The sequence below is a fragment of the Giraffa tippelskirchi genome, chromosome 11 (genome assembly GCF_054371585.1).
Source record: "Giraffa tippelskirchi isolate mGirTip1 chromosome 11, T2T-mGirTip1v1.2.pri, whole genome shotgun sequence".
Classification (NCBI taxonomy): Eukaryota; Metazoa; Chordata; class Mammalia; order Artiodactyla; family Giraffidae; genus Giraffa; species Giraffa tippelskirchi.
Window position 1 is genome coordinate 76,420,223 of NC_137285.1, and position 12,961 is coordinate 76,433,183.

General features: G+C 55.8%; 2 protein-coding genes and 3 long non-coding RNA genes across 5 annotated transcripts in view; 2 read left to right on the forward strand and 3 right to left on the reverse strand.

Moving 5' to 3' along the window:
* LOC145527612 (uncharacterized) overlaps positions 1-2,915 on the reverse strand; it is a 22,706-nt gene extending 19,791 nt beyond the window's left edge. Inside the window, exon 1 of the long non-coding RNA XR_014069774.1 lies at positions 788-2,915. This is a non-coding gene — a long non-coding RNA (uncharacterized LOC145527612). The remainder of the gene's footprint in view (positions 1-787) is intronic.
* LOC145527591 (uncharacterized) lies at positions 1,379-3,164 on the forward strand. The gene is made up of 3 exons (XM_081545708.1): positions 1,379-1,548; positions 1,948-2,260; positions 2,571-3,164. The coding sequence occupies exons 1-3, from the start codon at positions 1,414-1,416 to the stop codon at positions 3,047-3,049; spliced, it is 927 nt and encodes a 308-aa protein (XP_081401834.1). The 5' UTR covers positions 1,379-1,413; the 3' UTR covers positions 3,050-3,164.
* Positions 3,116-10,542, reverse strand: LOC145527648 (uncharacterized). The gene is made up of 3 exons (XR_014069820.1): positions 8,415-10,542; positions 5,920-6,177; positions 3,116-5,300 (listed from the first exon to the last, which is right to left on the reverse strand). It is a non-coding gene; the product is annotated as an uncharacterized LOC145527648 (long non-coding RNA).
* LOC145527592 (uncharacterized) lies at positions 9,006-10,791 on the forward strand. The gene is made up of 3 exons (XM_081545709.1): positions 9,006-9,175; positions 9,575-9,887; positions 10,198-10,791. Exons 1-3 carry the CDS (start codon positions 9,041-9,043, stop codon positions 10,674-10,676), a joined length of 927 nt encoding a protein of 308 aa, XP_081401835.1. The 5' UTR covers positions 9,006-9,040; the 3' UTR covers positions 10,677-10,791.
* LOC145527622 (uncharacterized) overlaps positions 10,743-12,961 on the reverse strand; it is a 39,751-nt gene continuing 37,532 nt past the window's right edge. Inside the window, exon 15 of the long non-coding RNA XR_014069787.1 lies at positions 10,743-12,927. This is a non-coding gene — a long non-coding RNA (uncharacterized LOC145527622). The remainder of the gene's footprint in view (positions 12,928-12,961) is intronic.

The following is a 12,961-nucleotide window of genomic DNA, read 5'->3' on the forward strand; positions in this document are numbered from 1 at the left end:
CAATATCGGGGAAAAACCTCACCCTAAAGACTGATGTCATGAGATAGCTAGAAAGAAGCGTAGGTCAAAGGCTCCTTAACATCAGAGTCTCCTTGCCATTTGCTGGGCGGAGGTCGAAATGGGTCTCTTCAAGTAAGGGAAAGAGGTAAACGAAGTACACCACTGGGTTTCCATCCAATGGAACCTCTTCACAACGGAGAAGCTAAGCATTCACAAATGCAAAAGATAGGAAACGGAACACGAGAGACTCCTTGCAAGTGGTGTATCTGAGAAGGGGTTCATATGGAAAGAGACGAAGAATGCACAGCACTCAGATTCCAAGAAACACCACCACCACCCTTGACCCTTCCCCCATGACCAACTCTGACCTAAAGCCTTTCTCTCCCTCTAACCTATCCCTAAAACATAACCCTCATCTAATCATATACATGTGCATCCCTAGCATCCATCCATCCATCCACACACGAGAGAGAAAGAGGAAGACACAGACGGAATTGAGAAAGGAAAAGAGAGGGACACAGCCAGAGAGAGACACGGAACCAAAGAGAGGAAAGGAGTCGATGGTCCAGACTTTTCCTCAATCTGTCTCGAAGGTAGAAGCAATGACAGCGCCCTTCCACCCCAGAAGGGGGAAAAGGACGGAAGGTTTGGAGAGGAAAAGACAAGAACGCAGGGAGCCATTAGAAGCTCAGCCACCCGCAGAAGCCGAGCTGGGACCCTTGAACAGAATCTCAATGGAAACAGAGGACCAGAAAGTTGGCTACTCTTTTCTATAAGAGAGGGAGACCTTCGAGTCTTCCTTTCGGTCCTCCAACTTGGATGCGGGGTCTCAAAACAGTCAGGAGGGGGAGTGCCTTTTCCTGGGTTCCACGGCGCATCCAGGCCTCATTCTGCCCCATTCTGTGCTGTGTCAGCCCTGGATGGAATCTTTCTTTCTGAAGTCTCAGCGCACGAGCTCCACGTGATATCGGCCCCAGGTGGAAAGGCATGGAGCTGCTCGTAGGCCGACAGACCTAGGAAGCAGATGGGAGAATGACCCCCACTCTGCAGATGGAGAGACTGGGGCAACCCTGAGGGGCATATGCTTGTCCAGGGCCACACCACTTATGAGAAGAAGGAGCCTGGTCTGAGAGCAGCATGGTCCTCGGAGCTCAGGCCCTGGCTGAACCCAGGCCTCCCCAGGGCTGTGGGCTGGGCCGTGTGGGTGTCATTGTGCCTGCACATGGCCTAAGGGGGGTGGTCGAGCAGTCAGAAACCCAGAGATTCCCTTGGGAAGTTTTGAGGAAGGGACCTCAGCACGAACCCCAGGAAATGATGTCACCTGCCGGCAACAGAACCCAACAGAACCCGCAATCCGGGTATCCAGGCCTCCAGAGCGGAGAGGAGCCCCCAGCCAGATCACTTGCTGCCAAGATGTTCTGCTGTTTGCCCCTGCCCAGAGGCCGGGGCCTCAGGAGAGCTCACAGGCAGTGTGCGTGGGCACCCTGTCGACGTTGGCTCAGGACACCCCCGAGAGGCCTCTGGCCCTTTGCCCGGAGAAACAGAAAGGTAACACGGGGAGCCCCAGGCCGGGCCAGGCCACCTCTCCCATGCCACCCGGAAACACCGGGTCCTTTGCCTGTGTGTGGGGATGCGGGTTTCTCGGGCTGTGTCTCCCTCAAGGAAGCCCAGGCGGATGTGGGGTCAGAAGCCTGTGGACAAGTTGTGCCCACACCCCAGGGGAGAGCAGGCTGGGCGGGATGGGGAGAGTGTGGGCAGCGCCGACCGGCCAGGCTGACCTCACACCCTCAGATGGGTCTCTTTCCTCCCGGGTGGGGATCTGAGCAGACACACGTCTCTGACCCTTCTGGGAAGAGAAGTTCGAGCAGGCAGAAGCAGCGGCTCCACTGGCCAGGCCCAGCTCGGAAAACTCCCAGCATGGCTGGCTGACGGTCACTGTCGTTGCAGAGCTTCCCACGTGATGAGGCCGAGGACGGGGACACCCCATCCAGCTCCCAGAGGGAGGGGTCGGAGCACCACCCGCCCGCCCGTGAGGCCCAGTGCAGGCTCCAGGTCAGCGTGCCCACGGAGGCATCAGCCCCACCGGGGGAGACGCGGAGGTGGGGAAGGCCTGCTGCCGAGACACCGCCCAGGATACAGCCGGCGGCCCAGTCTGAGGCTTCCACGGAGCTCAGCACACCCGGCTCCGACCCAGAGTCCAGAGAACCCTGGCCTCTGAGGCACCAGGAGGACCTGGAGCCCAGCACGCCAGAGCACAGAGGTGAGGACGCTGGGGCTGGTGCACGGGAGTGTGTGGGGAGGGGTGCTGAGCTACACAGGGACGAGTCCTCGAAAGCTGCTGCTGGGCCTGCAGCAAGCGCTGGCCTCACACCCCCCGCCCCCCATCTTGCACACTTCAGTCCCAAAAGACATCTGACGCTGGGTATTCTTTGGGAACCTCTTGGAAGGTTTCTGTCCCGGGGTACGCACATGCCAAGGCTGGCCTGTGGGCAAACTTTGCTTCTCCCCCAGCTCTAGCACTGGCCTCCAACTGGAACCAGGCTCCACTTCCCAGACCTGTCCCCACACAGGTGGTGGCTCCAGGTGCAGGACCCAGGGATCCACCGAGGGCAGATGGAGAAGCGAGACTTGCCCTCGCAGAGACACCAGGCCAGCTGGGTACTGGCCAGCACACCGGGCAGATCGGATCTCCGTGCCTGCAGGACCCCCAGCCCCAGGCACTGATGTCCCACCCCCTCAGCGAGAACCTCCACCTCCACGTGCACCTCTACCTGCTCGGGCTTTGGCAAGAGAACCCGAGGCAGAGGAAGAGTCACCGCCTCGGCAGGGAGAGCCTGCCCTGGCTCCCGTGCAACACCCAGACGCCCACGATGACTCACCCAGCCCTGCAGGGAGAAAGAGCCCCCGCTCTGGACAGAGACCCAGAGCCCTTACCGGAAACACCACGTCCAGGGGAGCGGTCGGCTCTGCAGCCTCCATCCCTGTCTGCTCACCGTGGATGCCGGCAACTCGGTCTGCCCCCAGGGGACATGGAGTTCCTTTCCCCTGAACTGCTTTGCATGTGGTTTGTTTCCACCTTTCTGGTGATGTTTTATTTTTTGTATGGTTTCCTGTATTTTTGTTGGTTAAGTTGGGATTAGTAAACTTTTTCATCATTGTTGCAATCTGGGAACACTGTTGTGTAACTCTGGTGATACTGTGTTACCATCACCACTTTGTAGTTTCAGACCCGTTCCATCTTTATGCCCCACCCCCCAACAAAGCCTGGATTCAAGGCAAGCACGCCCTGTTCATCCCTCCCCCCGATCCTGAACACAATTTCATCTTTTCTTTCTGCATTCCTTCCTATATTCTTGGTGTCCCCAATCAGTGACTCTCAGCGAAATGACTGAAGGAGTGTTTTTCGGACTCTCCACCTACTGTAAGACTCCATTGGAGAGTTCTCATTTTTATGTCATTTGAACTAGCCTTTGATAGCTGAAAGGACGGTGTACGTCCTTTCAAGATACCATGTGCCAAACGAAGCCCTTTTGGCAACTGCCATCATTATCTCCAGGCAGGCATTGCTGTTTGAAGGGTGACATCTCAGCCAGAAGGCAGAGGCTGAGCTCCTCTTGTTGCACCAGCTCCCAAAAGAAGCCAAGAAAGGGAGCTGGAACAACAAACCACCCCCATGCCCAGGAAAGCGTTCTTCATGACAGAAGGCTAGAAAATGACCCAACATCCTTGTGGCCCAGAACCACTCTAGAAAATCACTGTTCCATAAAAAAGAGAAACACATGGGAAGTTCCAAGGAGAGGCAATGCCCATGGCCAGTGTACTTGAGAGACGGCCTGACCGCTCCGGGGAAGACACGCACCGACGGAACCCCTTGGGAAACAGCAGTGATAGTCCTCACCGTCGTAAGGGTTTCCTCTGGGGACAACCTGCCCTGGGCACCACACGAGGGAGCAGACCGGCTTCTCTTCCTCTGCCCCCACACCATTCACTCATGAAGGCAGCTCAGGTGTTCTCATGCCCTGCCTGCCTGCCTGCCTGGCTCATCCGTGAGCTGTGACCACCTCCAGGCTAGGACTCCACCTTTTCCTCTCTGTGTACCGTGAATCTGCACACAGTGGGCTTTCAGAACCTTAGGAGACTTGAGCCATTCCCACTCGAGCCAGAACCCTCCCCAGGAAGGAAAACAGCTGTGGAGTCATTTTGGCCCCAGCACTGGTTCCGAAAGCCTGGCGGCTCCTACAGCCTCTACGGTGTGAAGAGGGAGGTCCCTTTTGACAGAGCTTTCCGGCTCTCAGATCTAAGCTGTTGTTTCACTGTCAGCTGTGTCTCTTCCGTTGCAGCCAGGTGGGCCACGCTGCTCCAAAGGAGCTCACAAGCTGAGTTTCAAGGGAGGACAGGGATGGCTACAACGTGCTGCAAACTGAGTGAGGGTCCCCACAATCCTCAGCAAAGGTCTGTGGTGTGCAAGCGGGGAGTAGAGGGCCCCCAAGTTCCAAAGGAAGGGAGGTAGTCGGGAGCTAAAGCCCTTGGCTGCTGTGGTAGCAGCTGCAGATGGCAGCCCGTCCACAGTGCACTTCAAATGAGGTCATATGAGCGGGACTCTGGAAATGGCTCCGAAATCGAGAGAAAGGGGTCAGGGTATGTGGGAATCCGGCGGGGGTGGGGGGTGGATGAAGGAAGGTGTCCCTCCTATCTCCAGTGCAATTTGGTTTGGTGAGTCTCAAAGCTACCAGATGGCACTTCCCAAGTCAGGCCCCCGCAGGAATCAGGGTGGGCTGCCTGCCTCGGGCCCTGCCACAGGGACAAGCCACACCAGTGGCCTCCCTGAGCTCCAATGGCCGGATCTGGGGGGTTCTGTCTGGGTGCACACCTCCTTGCTGTGGCCAAGTTCCCCCCTTCTCTGAGCACCAGCTTCATCCTCTCGAATGAGGACATCAATTGCTACCTTGGCACGTTACTCTCTTCATCCTGTGAAGACTCATTAGGCTTATCCTACAATTACTAGCTGGCCCGAAGAGATATCTCCTGAATCCAGCTTAAGCTGGAGTCTCCCAGGCTCATCTGGCATGTCTTCCCTGAAGTCTGCCAAAACCCACACCCTTGCATTTCCAGGGACTCCCCTTAGCCAGCTGGGCAGAAAACCCAGCATGCTTCAAACAAGCTGACAGACAAGCGGGAGAGGACTCACGGGCAGACGGCTTCCCTCAGGTCTCGGGTGGAGCTCTGGGACCACAGCAGCAACGGGCCATCCCAGCCCCTGGGCTCAGCAGCGCCCTCATTCTCAGGCCGGCGGCTCTGCCCTGAGGGGAGCAGGAACGTCACCAACTGCCGCAGGCGGACCTCAAGCCCCTCCCACTGCTGGAGCCTGACCTCCCCCGGCCCCACCCCTTCCCCTACCCCAGCAGGACGAGAGCTCGTCTTCCCCTGGCTTCCAACGTGAGGCCCGGCCCTGGGCCCCGATTGGGCACTGCCCCAGCCCGGAGCCAATCACAGTGGCCAGGGAGGTGGAACGCACCGATTGGCCAGGGCCAGGTCATGTGACCATACTCCCCAGGAAACTCAAAGATTACCAAGGTTCTCTAAGAAACCAATGAACAAAATTATCCACTAAAGGCAAACCATAATTTTTAATGAGGCCAATGTCACAGAAAAAAAAAAATGCTCCACAATAAACTGCTCAAGGAAGCTACTAAATAAACTTTCAGAAAAGTTTAGTAGTTTTTTTTTTTTTTAAATAGGGTGACGGAGAGCTATACCTTTCCCATCTATGTGAATTTAGGTTTAAACTAGATTTCCCTTGGCTATTATATAAGACAAAAAAACCCACATCACCCACTTTCACTCCCCCCCACCCCCAAAATGTGTTTCAATCTATTGAATTTTTGTGTCCTCAGTTGTGTCTGATTCACGGCAACTCACCAACTCTACACAGCCAGGCTCTTCCGTCCATGGAATTCAGGGCAATTTTTTCTGTCCCAGTAAATGCCCACCCTGGGTGATCCAAAGGCAAGGGCTCCGAGGCTCCTGAGAGACTAACTCCTTTCAGCTGAGCACAGAGCTGGCTCCTCACTGGGATGCCTGTGGCCTGGGGCTCCCAGAGGGGAGAGCAGCACTCGCCCCACCGTGTGGTCACTGCTGGAAGTGCAGGCTGCTCCTCACTCCCCCTTGACAGTGTCCCTGAGGGCAGAACAGTGTGAATCGAATCAAGGTGGAAATGCAAACTCCAATGCAACCAACCTTCCCACAAGATCTCCAAAACCACTCAGGAACAGGGAATTGGAAACTGCAGGGGATGACATGAATGGAGATGGAGACTTGACACCTTACACCGAGTTCACTTCCAGTTATCCCTAGACAAACTTTCCATGAAAACTTGTCACAAATCTAGAAGAACAATGAGCAGAAACCGGACACGTGCTTTGAGTCTTCACACACAAAACTAAAAGGCAGTCCACAAAAAAAACCCAGAGAATACAGTGGACTTTGCAAAATCAAAGATATCTACTGTGGGAAAGACCTCATTACAAAAGCAAAAGACAGGTCATACATCGCGAGACGAATGAGTGGAAACACAAAGCTTATCAAGGATGTGTCTCCAAACAGACAAAGAACGCCAACACAACAAGCCTGTGAAAACTAGGGAAAGGTCTGAAGGGACACCAGACGGAGGAAGACACACACAGAGTATCCCGGATGATGTCCAGCACTGAGGGCCTGAAGAAACAACAGTCTAGTTGCACCCCCTCAGGCCTGTGTGACCGTGGATGAGGCCTCTGTTTCCCGGTGGCTCTGAGACATGGACAGGGAGGAAGGGGAAGAGAAGTCACTTGCATTTCTAATACTCACAGCAAAGTCTTCCAATGAGAAGGGAATTATCACCCCCACTGACAATGCCATTCACTGAAGTGATATCCACGAGTCCATCTACCCCAGAAGGGAAGGATGGACCTGTTCTCACAAAACGGCGAGAGATGGAAGGAGGAAGATCAAGCCCACACCAATCACTGGAAAGAGAAGCTGTGCTCAGGGCTTGAAAGAATTCCTATAGGGAAAATCATGTCACAGCCCCACATGGCAATCCACAGCTTCCATGCTATTCCTCCCAAAATGCCAATGCATTTTCGCACCGAACAAAGAATTGCAAAAGGGGTACGGAAACAGAAAAGAGCCTACATTGTCAATACAATCCGACGAAAAAGCCCCGATACGGACATCCAAGGTTGTGTGAAAGGAAATTAGACGACCAAACTAGGATCCTCAGGAGAGTATCGGAGAAGGCAATGGCGACCCACTCCAGTACTCTTGCCTGGAAAATGTCCTGGACGGAGGAGCCTGGTAGGCTACAGGCCATGGGGTCTTGCAGAGTCAGACACGACTGAAGTGACTTAGCCGCAGCAGCAGCAGCAGGACAGTATGCTATTGGGAATACAACAACACACACAGATCCAGATCGATGGAATAAAGTTGAGGGTCCAGAAACAAACCCCAGCATCCATGGTCAACTCATCTCTGACACAGACGGGGAGAATATCCAAATGGGAACAAGAAAGCCTCTTCAATCAATGTCCATGGGAAAACCAGACAGCTACATCTGAAGAACGCTATTGGGTTTGATCTCATACCACCTCAATATCGGGGAAAAACCTCACCCTAAAGACTGATGTCATGAGATAGCTAGAAAGAAGCGTAGGTCAAAGGCTCCTTAACATCAGAGTCTCCTTGCCATTTGCTGAGCGGAGGTCGAAATGGGTCTCTTCAAGTAAGGGAAAGAGGTAAACGAAGTACACCACTGGGTTTCCATCCAATGGAACCTATTCACAACAGAGAGGCTAAGCATTCACAAATGCAAAAGATAGGAAACGGAACACGAGAGACTCCTTGCAAGTGGTGTATCTGAGAAGGGGTTCATATGGAAAGAGACGAAGAATGCACAGCACTCAGATTCCAAGAAACACCACCACCACCCTTGACCCTTCCCCCATGACCAACTCTGACCTAAAGCCTTTCTCTCCCTCTAACCTATCCCTAAAACATAACCCTCATCTAATCATATACATGTGCATCCCTAGCATCCATCCATCCATCCACACACGAGAGAGAAAGAGGAAGACACAGACGGAATTGAGAAAGGAAAAGAGAGGGACACAGCCAGAGAGAGACACGGAACCAAAGAGAGGAAAGGAGTCGATGGTCCAGACTATTCCTCAATCTGTCTCGAAGGTAGAAGCAATGACAGCGCCCTTCCACCCCAGAAGGGGGAAAAGGACGGAAGGTTTGGAGAGGAAAAGACAAGAACGCAGGGAGCCATTAGAAGCTCAGCCACCCGCAGAAGCCGAGCTGGGACCCTTGAACAGAATCTCAATGGAAACAGAGGACCAGAAAGTTGGCTACTCTTTTCTATAAGAGAGGGAGACCTTCGAGTCTTCCTTTCGGTCCTCCAACTTGGATGCGGGGTCTCAAAACAGTCAGGAGGGGGAGTGCCTTTTCCTGGGTTCCACGGCGCATCCAGGCCTCGTTCTGCCCCATTCTGTGCTGTGTCAGCCCTGGATGGAATCTTTCTTTCTGAAGTCTCAGCGCACGAGCTCCACGTGATATCGGCCCCAGGTGGAAAGGCATGGAGCTGCTCGTAGGCCGACAGACCTAGGAAGCAGATGGGAGAATGACCCCCACTCTGCAGATGGAGAGACTGGGGCAACCCTGAGGGGCATATGCTTGTCCAGGGCCACACCACTTATGAGAAGAAGGAGCCTGGTCTGAGAGCAGCATGGTCCTCGGAGCTCAGGCCCTGGCTGAACCCAGGCCTCCCCAGGGCTGTGGGCTGGGCCGTGTGGGTGTCATTGTGCCTGCACATGGCCTAAGGGGGGTGGTCGAGCAGTCAGAAACCCAGAGAGTCCCTTGGGAAGTTTTGAGGAAGGGACCTCAGCACGAACCCCAGGAAATGATGTCACCTGCCGGCAACAGAACCCAACAGAACCCGCAATCCGGGTATCCAGGCCTCCAGAGCGGAGAGGAGCCCCCAGCCAGATCACTTGCTGCCAAGATGTTCTGCTGTTTGCCCCTGCCCAGAGGCCGGGGCCTCAGGAGAGCTCACAGGCAGTGTGCGTGGGCACCCTGTCGACGTTGGCTCAGGACACCCCCGAGAGGCCTCTGGCCCTTTGCCCGGAGAAACAGAAAGGTAACACGGGGAGCCCCAGGCCGGGCCAGGCCACCTCTCCCATGCCACCCGGAAACACCGGGTCCTTTGCCTGTGTGTGGGGATGCGGGTTTCTCGGGCTGTGTCTCCCTCAAGGAAGCCCAGGCGGATGTGGGGTCAGAAGCCTGTGGACAAGTTGTGCCCACACCCCAGGGGAGAGCAGGCTGGGCGGGATGGGGAGAGTGTGGGCAGCGCCGACCGGCCAGGCTGACCTCACACCCTCAGATGGGTCTCTTTCCTCCCGGGTGGGGATCTGAGCAGACACACGTCTCTGACCCTTCTGGGAAGAGAAGTTCGAGCAGGCAGAAGCAGCGGCTCCACTGGCCAGGCCCAGCTCGGAAAACTCCCAGCATGGCTGGCTGACGGTCACTGTCGTTGCAGAGCTTCCCACGTGATGAGGCCGAGGACGGGGACACCCCATCCAGCTCCCAGAGGGAGGGGTCGGAGCACCACCCGCCCGCCCGTGAGGCCCAGTGCAGGCTCCAGGTCAGCGTGCCCACGGAGGCATCAGCCCCACCGGGGGAGACGCGGAGGTGGGGAAGGCCTGCTGCCGAGACACCGCCCAGGATACAGCCGGCGGCCCAGTCTGAGGCTTCCACGGAGCTCAGCACACCCGGCTCCGACCCAGAGTCCAGAGAACCCTGGCCTCTGAGGCACCAGGAGGACCTGGAGCCCAGCACGCCAGAGCACAGAGGTGAGGACGCTGGGGCTGGTGCACGGGAGTGTGTGGGGAGGGGTGCTGAGCTACACAGGGACGAGTCCTCGAAAGCTGCTGCTGGGCCTGCAGCAAGCGCTGGCCTCACACCCCCCGCCCCCCATCTTGCACACTTCAGTCCCAAAAGACATCTGACGCTGGGTATTCTTTGGGAACCTCTTGGAAGGTTTCTGTCCCGGGGTACGCACATGCCAAGGCTGGCCTGTGGGCAAACTTTGCTTCTCCCCCAGCTCTAGCACTGGCCTCCAACTGGAACCAGGCTCCACTTCCCAGACCTGTCCCCACACAGGTGGTGGCTCCAGGTGCAGGACCCAGGGATCCACCGAGGGCAGATGGAGAAGCGAGACTTGCCCTCGCAGAGACACCAGGCCAGCTGGGTACTGGCCAGCACACCGGGCAGATCGGATCTCCGTGCCTGCAGGACCCCCAGCCCCAGGCACTGATGTCCCACCCCCTCAGCGAGAACCTCCACCTCCACGTGCACCTCTACCTGCTCGGGCTTTGGCAAGAGAACCCGAGGCAGAGGAAGAGTCACCGCCTCGGCAGGGAGAGCCTGCCCTGGCTCCCGTGCAACACCCAGACGCCCACGATGACTCACCCAGCCCTGCAGGGAGAAAGAGCCCCCGCTCTGGACAGAGACCCAGAGCCCTTACCGGAAACACCACGTCCAGGGGAGCGGTCGGCTCTGCAGCCTCCATCCCTGTCTGCTCACCGTGGATGCCGGCAACTCGGTCTGCCCCCAGGGGACATGGAGTTCCTTTCCCCTGAACTGCTTTGCATGTGGTTTGTTTCCACCTTTCTGGTGATGTTTTATTTTTTGTATGGTTTCCTGTATTTTTGTTGGTTAAGTTGGGATTAGTAAACTTTTTCATCATTGTTGCAATCTGGGAACACTGTTGTGTAACTCTGGTGATACTGTGTTACCATCACCACTTTGTAGTTTCAGACCCGTTCCATCTTTATGCCCCACCCCCCAACAAAGCCTGGATTCAAGGCAAGCACGCCCTGTTCATCCCTCCCCCCGATCCTGAACACAATTTCATCTTTTCTTTCTGCATTCCTTCCTATATTCTTGGTGTCCCCAATCAGTGACTCTCAGCGAAATGACTGAAGGAGTGTTTTTCGGACTCTCCACCTACTGTAAGACTCCATTGGAGAGTTCTCATTTTTATGTCATTTGAACTAGCCTTTGATAGCTGAAAGGACGGTGTACGTCCTTTCAAGATACCATGTGCCAAACGAAGCCCTTTTGGCAACTGCCATCATTATCTCCAGGCAGGCATTGCTGTTTGAAGGGTGACATCTCAGCCAGAAGGCAGAGGCTGAGCTCCTCTTGTTGCACCAGCTCCCAAAAGAAGCCAAGAAAGGGAGCTGGAACAACAAACCACCCCCATGCCCAGGAAAGCGTTCTTCATGACAGAAGGCTAGAAAATGACCCAACATCCTTGTGGCCCAGAACCACTCTAGAAAATCACTGTTCCATAAAAAAGAGAAACACATGGGAAGTTCCAAGGAGAGGCAATGCCCATGGCCAGTGTACTTGAGAGACGGCCTGACCGCTCCGGGGAAGACACGCACCGACGGAACCCCTTGGGAAACAGCAGTGATAGTCCTCACCGTCGTAAGGGTTTCCTCTGGGGACAACCTGCCCTGGGCACCACACGAGGGAGCAGACCGGCTTCTCTTCCTCTGCCCCCACACCATTCACTCATGAAGGCAGCTCAGGTGTTCTCATGCCCTGCCTGCCTGCCTGCCTGGCTCATCCGTGAGCTGTGACCACCTCCAGGCTAGGACTCCACCTTTTCCTCTCTGTGTACCGTGAATCTGCACACAGTGGGCTTTCAGAACCTTAGGAGACTTGAGCCATTCCCGCTCGAGCCAGAACCCTCCCCAGGAAGGAAAACAGCTGTGGAGTCATTTTGGCCCCAGCACTGGTTCCGAAAGCCTGGCGGCTCCTACAGCCTCTACGGTGTGAAGAGGGAGGTCCCTTTTGACAGAGCTTTCCGGCTCTCAGATCTAAGCTGTTGTTTCACTGTCAGCTGTGTCTCTTCCGTTGCAGCCAGGTGGGCCACGCTGCTCCAAAGGAGCTCACAAGCTGAGTTTCAAGGGAGGACAGGGATGGCTACAACGTGCTGCAAACTGAGTGAGGGTCCCCACAATCCTCAGCAAAGGTCTGTGGTGTGCAAGTGGGGAGTAGAGGGCCCCCAAGTTCCAAAGGAAGGGAGGTAGTCGGGAGCTAAAGCCCTTGGCTGCTGTGGTAGCAGCTGCAGATGGCAGCCTGTCCACAGTGCACTTCAAATGAGGTCATATGAGCGGGACTCTGGAAATGGCTCCGAAATCGAGAGAAAGGGGTCAGGGTATGTGGGAATCCGGCGGGGGTGGGGGGTGGATGAAGGAAGGTGTCCCTCCTATCTCCAGTGCAATTTGGTTTGGTGAGTCTCAAAGCTACCAGATGGCACTTCCCAAGTCAGGCCCCCGCAGGAATCAGGGTGGGCTGCCTGCCTCGGGCCCTGCCACAGGGACAAGCCACACCAGTGGCCTCCCTGAGCTCCAATGGCCGGATCTGGGGGGTTCTGTCTGGGTGCACACCTCCTTGCTGTGGCCAAGTTCCCCCCTTCTCTGAGCACCAGCTTCATCCTCTCGAATGAGGACATCAATTGCTACCTTGGCACGTTACTCTCTTCATCCTGTGAAGACTCATTAGGCTTATCCTACAATTACTAGCTGGCCCGAAGAGATATCTCCTGAATCCAGCTTAAGCTGGAGTCTCCCAGGCTCATCTGGCATGTCTTCCCTGAAGTCTGCCAAAACCCACACCCTTGCATTTCCAGGGACTCCCCTTAGCCAGCTGGGCAGAAAACCCAGCATGCTTCAAACAAGCTGACAGACAAGCGGGAGAGGACTCACGGGCAGACGGCTTCCCTCAGGTCTCGGGTGGAGCTCTGGGACCACAGCAGCAACGGGCCATCCCAGCCCCTGGGCTCAGCAGCGCCCTCATTCTCAGGCCGGCGGCTCTGCCCTGAGGGGAGCAGGAACGTCACCAACTGCCGCAG

What these genes read in the sequence shown, in the direction of transcription:
- LOC145527591 (XM_081545708.1), top strand. Translation starts at nt 1,414, where the DNA reads ATGTTCTGCTGTTTGCCCCTGCCCAGAGGCCGGGGCCTCAGGAGAGCT. An exon ending in TTGCCCGGAGAAACAGAAAG is followed by an intron (nt 1,549 to 1,947) that starts GTAACACGGGGA and finishes CTGTCGTTGCAG; the next exon opens with AGCTTCCCACGTGATGAGGC. An exon ending in CAGCACGCCAGAGCACAGAG is followed by an intron (nt 2,261 to 2,570) that starts GTGAGGACGCTG and finishes GTCCCCACACAG; the next exon opens with GTGGTGGCTCCAGGTGCAGG.
- LOC145527592 (XM_081545709.1), top strand. Translation starts at nt 9,041, where the DNA reads ATGTTCTGCTGTTTGCCCCTGCCCAGAGGCCGGGGCCTCAGGAGAGCT. An exon ending in TTGCCCGGAGAAACAGAAAG is followed by an intron (nt 9,176 to 9,574) that starts GTAACACGGGGA and finishes CTGTCGTTGCAG; the next exon opens with AGCTTCCCACGTGATGAGGC. An exon ending in CAGCACGCCAGAGCACAGAG is followed by an intron (nt 9,888 to 10,197) that starts GTGAGGACGCTG and finishes GTCCCCACACAG; the next exon opens with GTGGTGGCTCCAGGTGCAGG.